The sequence below is a fragment of the Palaemon carinicauda genome, chromosome 13 (assembly GCF_036898095.1).
Source record: "Palaemon carinicauda isolate YSFRI2023 chromosome 13, ASM3689809v2, whole genome shotgun sequence".
NCBI lineage: Eukaryota > Metazoa > Arthropoda > Malacostraca > Decapoda > Palaemonidae > Palaemon > Palaemon carinicauda.
This window is the reverse complement of record NC_090737.1, coordinates 97680904-97691444: the sequence shown is the minus strand read 5'-3', so window position 1 is coordinate 97691444 and position 10541 is coordinate 97680904. Positions and strand designations below refer to the sequence as shown.

General features: G+C 32.8%; 1 protein-coding gene across 1 annotated transcript; it reads right to left on the bottom strand.

Moving 5' to 3' along the window:
* Positions 1 to 5294: 5294 nt before the first annotated feature.
* On the bottom strand, positions 5295 to 10325 carry LOC137651985 (U-scoloptoxin(01)-Er1a-like). Its single transcript, XM_068385191.1, has 4 exons — positions 10231 to 10325; positions 7854 to 7973; positions 7403 to 7554; positions 5295 to 5879 (listed from the first exon to the last, which is right to left on the bottom strand). Exons 1-4 carry the CDS (start codon positions 10247 to 10249, stop codon positions 5772 to 5774), a joined length of 399 nt encoding a protein of 132 aa, XP_068241292.1. The 5' UTR covers positions 10250 to 10325; the 3' UTR covers positions 5295 to 5771.
* Between the last annotated feature and the right edge of the window lie 216 nt (positions 10326 to 10541).

The following is a 10541-nucleotide window of genomic DNA, read 5'->3' as shown; positions in this document are numbered from 1 at the left end:
GAAATATTCTACCTAGCGCATGAACATTCTGATGATTTGTTTTGGTCTCACAATGACACGTTGCTGCTCACACCAGACTTCATAAACCATTGGAAATTTCAAGATGCTTATTTTATCCTCCTCTATGTGCATATTATTCAGGAAATACCTGTACATTAAAAGAGAAAAACTTCAGAAAAAGAAGAAATTCTAGATGTACAAATAAAAGCTACAGAGAATCGTACACACTGACAAAAGTGCAAGCATTTCCAAGCATTCAAACTATCCTGACTTTTATTTTAATTTCTTAACCTTCTCTCTTTAAAGAAATTAAAAGCCCACTATTTTTACTTTCGTTTTTTCTTCTTCGGACTTTGGCTGGATCTAGTTGTTCGTAATGTTGGCCACAGAAATAAATGCCTGAAAAGAGAAACTTAAGCAGATATTTATCAATAGATCTAATTATCTAATGTGTAAATCATCAAGAGAGCTGCATCATTAATTGTGAAAGGAAATTGGCGATTTAAATCTTTGCAAATAAATCTTGATAGCAGATAAGTAAGCAACTAATTAACGAGAATTATATTTGACGTTTCTTCACAGTCATCGATCTTATCATCCCGATGAGATAATACTGAATCTAAAAGATAGCGTACAAGCATTTGCTTTCTCTAAGTTGCTATATGCAAGTAAATATCGAAGCATTTGAACTCTCTCTTCTTCCATTGTCATTTGAGAAAGGACAAATGCAAACCATTATGTAGTGATAAGACCAACCACTAAAAAAAATAAGTAGATAAATAAATAAGGTAAAAAAATTAACGCAGACTTGATAATTATTATGATTGAACTCCACCCCTGTTATCACCAAGGAATTTTTATTTTTCAGTTCCCATAAGATTGCAATAACACTTCCTGGTAATATAGGGCAAATTCCTAATGAAAAATGGTCTGTGCGCTCTTCAAGATAGAGGTGCAAATGGAATTGATGAAGAATAGTGACTAGCCAATTAGAGTTTAATCACTCATTACGGACTTAATCCTTGATGAAATTTGAGGGGGCACGAAATATTAATACCTTAGAATTAATAACAGTCTGATATGAGGGAAAATAGCTTCAAGGATACCCCGATTTTTATTGTTATTGTTACTATCCAATTTATTACCTTTATTGGAAAAGCAAAATTTTACAAGCACAATGGCTCCAAAATGAAAGGAGCCCAGTATAGAAAGGAAATAAATAATTAACAAATAGACTGTAAATGGGAAACTATAAAAGAAATTATGATATACATTAATATCACTAACAACTTTAAGTAGATTAGTCATATACAAACCATGAATCGAGACGTGTGTCAACCTGTTCAACACAAAGTCACTTGAAACAAGTTTTAACTTCTGAAGTTCCATTGATTTAACGAACAGATTCGGAATCTAATACTACAATCTGGTCACAGCTGGAATTAGACTTCACAAATACTGTGTAGCATTAAACCTTATGATTGAAAAGGAAAGACTGCTAGAATTAACTGTATACCTAAACCTACGTACTGGATCGTACAGTCTAAGGAGATCTGAATGCAAAGGGTGGACAGAATTATGACAAATCCTTTGCAACATACACAAACAACTAACATGATTTTAATTTCCAGACCAGAGGAAAGAAAGTTTTTGTCTAGAAAATTTATATAACATTCAATATCTAAAGACCTGACAAGAGAATAATATTTAAAACATGATAGAATGAAACAATAAAAATATTTTTCTTTGGACAGATTAATCAACAAAATTCTTAAAAGATTTTCTCATTATGCGAAGATATTGTGCAGTTGAAGAAGAAATATACTGAATATGTTTCTCAAAAGTACATGTGGAATCTAGGTTCACACCTAGAATCTTAAATGAGTTGCATATAGGTAAAGACACAGTGTTAAGAAAGATATTTGGATTTATAATCAAAGTTTGAGTTTTGTTAGGGCTCAACTAATGTCACCCATAATTTGCACCGTACACTAATTTTAGTTAGATCTCTATTAAAGGATTCAGCAACCACAGATGGAATTGATACAAAGAAAGCAACATAATCTTCATATACAACAGGCTTGTTTTCAAGGGCAAACCCTTTATGCGTATATATTATGAAAAATAATGAGCAAGAACACTACCCAGAGTAATATTATTATTATTATTACTAGCCAAGCTATAACCTTAGTTGGAAAAGCAAGATGCTATAAGCCCAAAGGCTCCAACAGGGAAAAATAGCCCACCGAGGAAAGGAAATAAGGAAATAAATAAATGATGAGAACAAATTACCAATAACTCATTCTAAAAACAGTAACAACGTAAAAACATGTATGTCACATATAAACTATAAAAAGACTTATGTCAGCCTGTTCAACATAAAAACATTTGCTGCAACCAGACATTATATTCCAATAATAACAATGTTGATCATCAACAAGTACTTTTTGTAATCTATAAACTAAAAATTCAATGAATGTATTAAGATGACTCACAACACGACACAGATATCTGATTGGAATGACAGTGAGTCCAAACAAGGTTTGAAAAGACAACACTGTAATCGACGGAGACGAATCAATAAATTTCTTTCACCCAAAAAAGGGGAATGTGTCATGGGTCATTTCCGCTTACCCAAATAAAACTGTCAGGGCGATGAATTTCCTGCCCTCCGCCCATCGGTCTTGTGTCGTAGCATTTTCCACTGCGCTGGACATCTCAGACGAATTCAGAGTAAAGCTAAGTAGTTGTTTTGGTCGTGGGTATGCATACACACACAAATACACACACACACACACACACACACACACACACACACACACATATATATATATATATATATATATATATATATATATATATATATATACATACATATATATATATATATATATATATATATATATATATATATATATATATATATATATATATATATGTATATACATACTTACATAAAAGAATGGAACCATTAGGAAATATATGTAATAATTGTCATCCAACGATAGATAGATAGATAGATTGATAGATAGATAGATAGATATGTGTGTATATACTGTACATATGTGTATATGCATGTTTATGTATATATATATATATATATATATATATATATATATATATATATATATATATATATATATATATATATATATGTATATATATATATATATAGATTATATATATAGATTATATATATATATATATATATATATATATATATATATATATATATATATATATATATACATATATATATATATATATATATATATATATATATATATATATATATATATATATATATATATATATATGTATGTATACATATATGAGAGAGAGAGAGAGAGAGAGAGAGAGAGAGAGAGAGAGAGAGAGAGAGAGAGAGAGAGAGAGAGAGATGATAAAAGTTGAGGAAAGATTAAATGGTGTGCTTAGTTATTTGAAAGTGTATCCCCTTTTCTGATTACGATTCATTGTGTTGCAACTTACCGGGCTGTTCTGTAACTAGGCTTTTAATCCGCGCCTTAGAGGCTTAAATACATTATTAAAGTTAAATAACCGACATCTATTAAGGAATCTATGATCAAGCGGTAAAACAACACTATCCTAAAGGGAAGGGAAACTTACTATATCTATTTTGACGTTGTTACTGTTTTTAGAATGATTTATTGTTAATTTGTTCTTATCATTTATTTATTTCTTTATTTCCTTACCTCACTGGGCTATTTTTCCCTATTGAAGCCCTTGGGCTTATAGCATCTTGCTTTTCCAACTAGATTTATAGGTTGGCTAGTAATAATAATAATAATAATAATAATAATAATAATAATAAACCTTTGGTGTCTGGTGAGTACATCAACTGGTTACAATAACAGCCCAAAAAGTAAAATTTATGATACTCAGATTATTGAAAATCATTATAAGCCTTTCGGTTCATATGTATTGAACGCATGAATATGAAAATAGATAAACGATGAAACTTCCCAGTTTACTTTCACCTTATGTAGCGAACTTCTTCACAAAGTAAAAACGGACTAAGAAATTATCGGGAGATGTGAAAATCCCGATGGAATTCAATCGTGCGTAAGAGTCCATTCTCGTCCGATTACATTCTCGACGTTCTTGTCCGGTTGAAGTCGGGGAAAGTCTCCCGTAAACGTGCAACGAACGTATGCGGATTGCTTTAACTAGACTCAGTCTCTTGGTTAATATGAAAGACTCAAAACTCATAACAGTCGCTGACCAGTCGCGTTTAAAGTTGTTTATGTGTGACCCAGGCTTTAGCTGCGCATGGGTTCAAAGCGGCTAGCAACCCAGTCCCTTTAGTATGCTGAGAATCTGGAACATGGTGCCATCTTTATGTTGTTTCCTCCAAAGGAGATAAAAGGGTACTTTAGATTATATTCTTAAATATGTATATATATATATATATATATATATATATATATATATATATATATATATATATATATATATATGTGCATGCGTGTGTGCATGTATATATATACACACGCTTGCACACACATAGTCATATGTATATATATATATATATATATATATATATATATATATATATATATATATATATATATATATATATATATATATATATAAAGAAAGAGATAGACAGACAGACAGACAGACAAAAACATAAAATTTGATATAAAATGGAATGGGTTGTAATGACACTCAAAACAATGCGAAGTAATTCTAAAATGTTACAAAGCACAGAAATGATATAAATCAAGATGCGCAGCTGTTGCAATACAAGACAATACAACACATGTTTTATCAGGTGTATCAAAAATACCTGCTTTGAGTTCATAAATCATTAATTCCAAAAACCATTGCAGGATTATCAATGTATATGGGGAGAGTATTATCTCTGCCACACTGGAATTGATGTCTCATATATATATATATATATATATATATATATATATATATATATATATATATATATATATATATATATATATATATATATATATATATAAATGCCATCGCAAGAGCCCATGTCACACGTAAGGTGAGGCATTCGAAGCACGAGCGAACAATGTACTAAGCCGGATAAAAGGGGAGGGTTTGGATAAGGTTAACAGTAAAAGATAAAGAAACATAATGAAATCTATAACATACCCCGAAGAACTGGCATAAGTGGTAGTAGGTCATATTGAAGCTCGAAAGGCAACGTACTACGTGGTAAGAACATTTAAATGAAAGACATATATACTCACAACAACTCACATTTCGACTCGCGCCCTAAGGGTATTAACAATAATCACTACACATTTCATGATATTATTTTATTTGTCGTACAATCATTACTCTCTTTCATAAACAGGGAACTGCTCTAAACTGAATCTAGACCTATACAGTATATGGCATCCACCATTTAGTTCTGTTTTTAAAGGAAATAAATCATATTTCTAATATGCATTTTAGCTTTAATGTGATATCTTTTCAGATAAGATACTATGCATAATGATGAATGTAAACACTAAATACTGAAAACAGTTACTCAAAGATATTCAACCTATCAGCTACTTAGACTCATAAGAAAAACTTTTTGGAGAAGCACAAAGAAAATAATCCGCCCATAACGAGTATTCCAGACAGCATGGAACAAAACAGACTGGCATGAAGGGATCTGGTGTGAGCGGCAATAGCTCAAAATGGAGACCAATATACAAACAGAGGTTGGGCGGAAGAGGTGTTCCAGGCAGCAACTCAGAGCAGATCCGCTCAGTCAAAACATAATTCAGTAACTATTCCAGGAAATTGACATCACGGCCGAAATACTCATTGGCCTTCCTGTAGTTTCTGGATTCGGAGCAAGCCACTGAAGACTCGGGAACGTCGCATATCAAACGTGCCTGTAGGAGACGCAGAAGATAATCCATGGCAGATTAATAAGACAATTAAAAAGGAATAAGAACACCAAGGTTTTTTTGTTTCCATGATAAAAGATAAGCAACGCCGAGAAGCACTCTGGAGAGCTCAGCCTTCAATTAAGACCACAGCCAAATGTTATTCAAAATTATACTATTAACTTGATGTATATGGTAGCTCAAAGAGAGATTATATTAAATTGTAAATAATAGCATTACATACTTTATCATTGTATTTGAAAAATAAGTAATATTAAGGCATGTGCGTTTATAAGAAAATGCAAAGAGGAAAAAGCAGTTGTATCAATCTCTTATTTGGTTTATCGAAGTCATAAAGCTATTTTTTTTTCAGTGCAAAGGTGAAATGAGGTGGCTAAAAAAAGAAGAGAAATACCATTTTTTCTAGAAAATCAGTAAGGGGTGCTCCCTTGGGATACCTGGAAGTTGAACGTCCGTCCTTGATAGTGCTAGAGAATGGATGACATTTAAACAACTAAATTTAAATGAGAACAAAACTGAGTTCATGGTGGTGGGTAAGAGAAACAGCGTGAGAAACTTGGGTGATATTCAAATGAACATAAATAATGACTCAGTGCCGATATCTGGTAAAGTTCGAGATCTAGGTATATTTCTTGACTGTGACCTGTCTCTAAATGTCCAAATAATTAATGTAATAAAACCTGCTGGTTATCATCTAAGAAATATTGCGTTTATAAAAAAGTGCCTGGACGAAAACTCTGTAAAGAAACGTGATAAACTGTATTACCAAGATTGACTACTGCAACTCTTTCTATTACAATCTACCAAAAGGATAACTTAAATTACAAAACATGATAAACAGAGGAGCAAGACTGATAAAAGGTGTCCCACCTAGAGAAAGGATCACCCCTATACTAATTGATTTACACTGGCTGCCGATTAAAGCGAGAATTGAATTTAGAATATGTACAATAACCCACCAAGTTATCAGAACCGGTCGTCCAAAATACTTAAGAGAATTGCTACATATTGCGCAGCCAACAAATTGTGTCGACACGAAATGGCTTCAAATTGTTGGAACCCAGATTTATGTCTACTTAAGGCTCCAGAGCCTTTAAATATGCGGCCCTGGGACTATATAATAAGCTCCCACGAAATATTCGAATGATTGAAGACATTAAGGGTTTCAAGAGGAAACTGAAAACTTTCTTATTTCAACAGCCTTGCAACAGTGACGATTTGACAGTAAATGAACAATACGCGATATGAAACGTTGAATACTCTGAGCGAACAAGGTAAAACGACAGTGGAGGTCCTGTAGAGAGTGGGGTTCTCCTGCTGCATGGGATCGGAAAAGCAGTCATCAAAGTAAGTAAAGTAAAATTCTGTGTTTGTAGATGTATATATGTGTGTATGCTCTAATCTTCATGTCAGAAAAATGGACAATCCAGTATTCTATACAGCAAATCGGTATATGAATACCTAAAATAATTACCACAAGGTCTAGCGACCTTTAGACCTTGGCTCACCTGATCAAAGACAGTTCCTTCACCGCAAAGGAAAGAGAACTGGCGTGTGATGTACTCGTTGTTGTCGATGTAAGGGAGGCAGATGTGGAAGATGGCACAGTTATTGTCCTCGTCAGCGTAGTATCCGTAAGGCAAATCGGCGCAGGCAAAGCCTGCAAGAAAAGTAAAATATTTAGGGATATCTATTTCCATTTTTTTGTGTCTATTTATATTTCCTTCACACAAAAGCCAACTCTTTGGGTTAGTTCTAAGTAAATTAATGTTGAGAGTGTGGACAGGATAATCTATTTAATAATAATAATAATAATAATAATAATAATAATAATAATAATAATAATAATAATAATAATAATAATAATAATAATCATGTGCACATGCTGATTCTTAGGCAGATAAAAAGTAGGGTTAAGATTAAATTATTATAATTATTATGAAGAGCCAATTACTGCACCTGTTTTCACTGGTCCAAGGATAAGCTCAGCATCAGATGGTAGCTCGAAGAACGCTGGGGAGGAATCCCGCCTCTGGCGAGGACCTGGTACGCCGACGGCGGCTCCCAATAAGACACAAGCTGTCATGAATCAATATATGAATCGATTAGTGGTTAAACCTTTCAGTTTTCAAATTGATTTTCACAACTATTCTAGCTTAGTTTTAAAACTCATCATATTTTGTTTACACAAACCAGAAATCAATATATGTTAAAAAAAAAAAAAAAAAAAAAAAAAAAAAGAAGGAAGAGAGAAGGAGAGGGAGACCAAAGCGATGGTGGTTGGACTGTATCAAGGATGACCTTCGATCAAAGGCATTAACAGGTGATGAAGTGTGGGACAGAGATAGATGGAGAGCGCTGGCCAGAAACCTCGACCCCACATAAAAGAAGAAGAAGAAGAACAAGAAGAAGAACAAGAAGAACAAAAAAGAAAAGTTTTTATGATATACATGAGAGGTAAGACCTTCTCACTCACTTGCCAGCATTATATATTTGACTGAGCACCGTCTACAAATAGAATAAGTTAGATTATTTTGCAACTAATTGTAGGTTCAATGAAAAACTTTAATAGAAAATTATAGAAATTCGTGACGGACAGACAAGAGCAATTTGAACTTCCACGACAATAACATACAAAACCCATTCTTGTTATGGACAAGTGACGCCTCAAGAGATAAAAGATGAAATTCGTACGTTTCTCTAAAACTTTAAGACCAATTGCCGCGTATACAGTGATCCTAACGTTTGTTGTAAGTTTCTGACCATTACATCTGGGACTGGAACCACCATCACCTAATTTCAATGACAGGTCATTAATGCAGTATTCACCAGAGATTACCTATCTAATTGCTGACGAATATCAATGTTTTACAACTTCACTTCTCAAAAAACAAGCGTTAGAACGAACCAGTCGTAGAAAACCATACTATCAAACATACCAAAATGGAAGGTAGATATTTTGGAAATATTTGAAAAATTAATGGACAGCCACAGCCATTTTACGACAGCAAATATCTTATACTCAACTTTGGAAGGTACACCAGATTTTAGAATGAAACTACAGGTAAAGTCAAGAATAACACCAGTTAGTATTTTGTGAACAAGAAAACATAAAAATCAAATTGAGGACGAAAAGAATCACTCGAGATTATAAAAGTGACTAGAATTTCGAAAGCAGTTTTCATTGCATATGTTAGTTTGGATTCATTGTCATTCTCATTGTGTTCCTAAAGGGTCTGTTATTCAAGAAAAATATTTTAATGTTTGCGATTATCTTTATTGTTGAAGAATATAGGAAAATCATCTTTAACCTATTAAAATAGATTTGGGCAAACATACACACGCATATATATATATATATATATATATATATATATATATATATATATATATATATATATGCGTGTGTGTGTGTCAGTCTATATGCGTGTATATATATATATATATATATATATATATATATATATATATATATATATATATATATATATATATATATATATATATATATATATATATATGTATGTATGTATGTATGTGTGTGTGTGTGTGGGTGTATTGCAATTGGTAAGTGGTACAGACTCACTTTGGTCACGAAAGTTCACTTTTTAATGCCGGTCATGTGATAGTAATTTGGGAAATTTTCCTGATAAATATGTTGTCCCAGTTGACCTAAATACTGAATTGTATATCTGGTGGAATGAAATGGGTTAAATAGCGTAGAAAATTTCATAGGACTAACAACTTCATATCAACGTCCTTATTAAAAATCAGAATACTTAAAAACAACATCAAATGCAGCTGTTTCTAGTTCACTGCAGAACAAAGGCCTCAAACATGCCAAATTCATGTCTGGGGTTTGGCCACTTCCCATCATCACGCTCGCCAGTGCGGATTGGTAATGGTGAGAGGTTCTTGACTGATTGCTCACAGTAAATTAACCTAAAACAGCTTTGTTGATTATGTCGATACACAAACCCTTTCCGTATCTCCTCTGAGAAATGGCTATATATATATATATATATATATATATATATATATATATATATATATATATATATATATATATATATATACAAATATATGTGTGTGTATACATACAGTATATGAATGGTTTCCCTTTGTGGGGACTAGTGTCAAGAATTAGCCTTCCGGATATCAGCAAGTCTTATCAAATTATTTGCTAGTTTCATTCACAGCTTACTTAACAGGGAAGAGCAGGCTGGAATAGAACAATAGATTTTGCTGATGTAAGTTAAGTAGCTTAAAACTTTGCTACACCCCTACATTCTATACATCAACCCTGCTATACATAAGGAAGGCTTAAGCTACTTACCGAGAGCAAGATACTTCATCGTAGTGGTGGCTTCAGTGACAGTCACTAGGCAGAATGAGACCCATTATATACCCTCGACATTTTCCCACAAACCCGTCATATGATCTCTCTCTCTCTCTCTCTCTCTCTCTCTCTCTCTCTCTCTCTCTCTCTCTCTCTCTCTCTCTCTCTCTCTCTCTCTCTCTCTCTCTCTTTACCTTTTGTTTTTATTTGTTTTAGTGACATGAGACAGTGACCAACGTTTTCTTAATTTTGATGCAACCTTTTTTATGCCATTCCTCATTTTACGGTATGCTGTACATATGCTATTT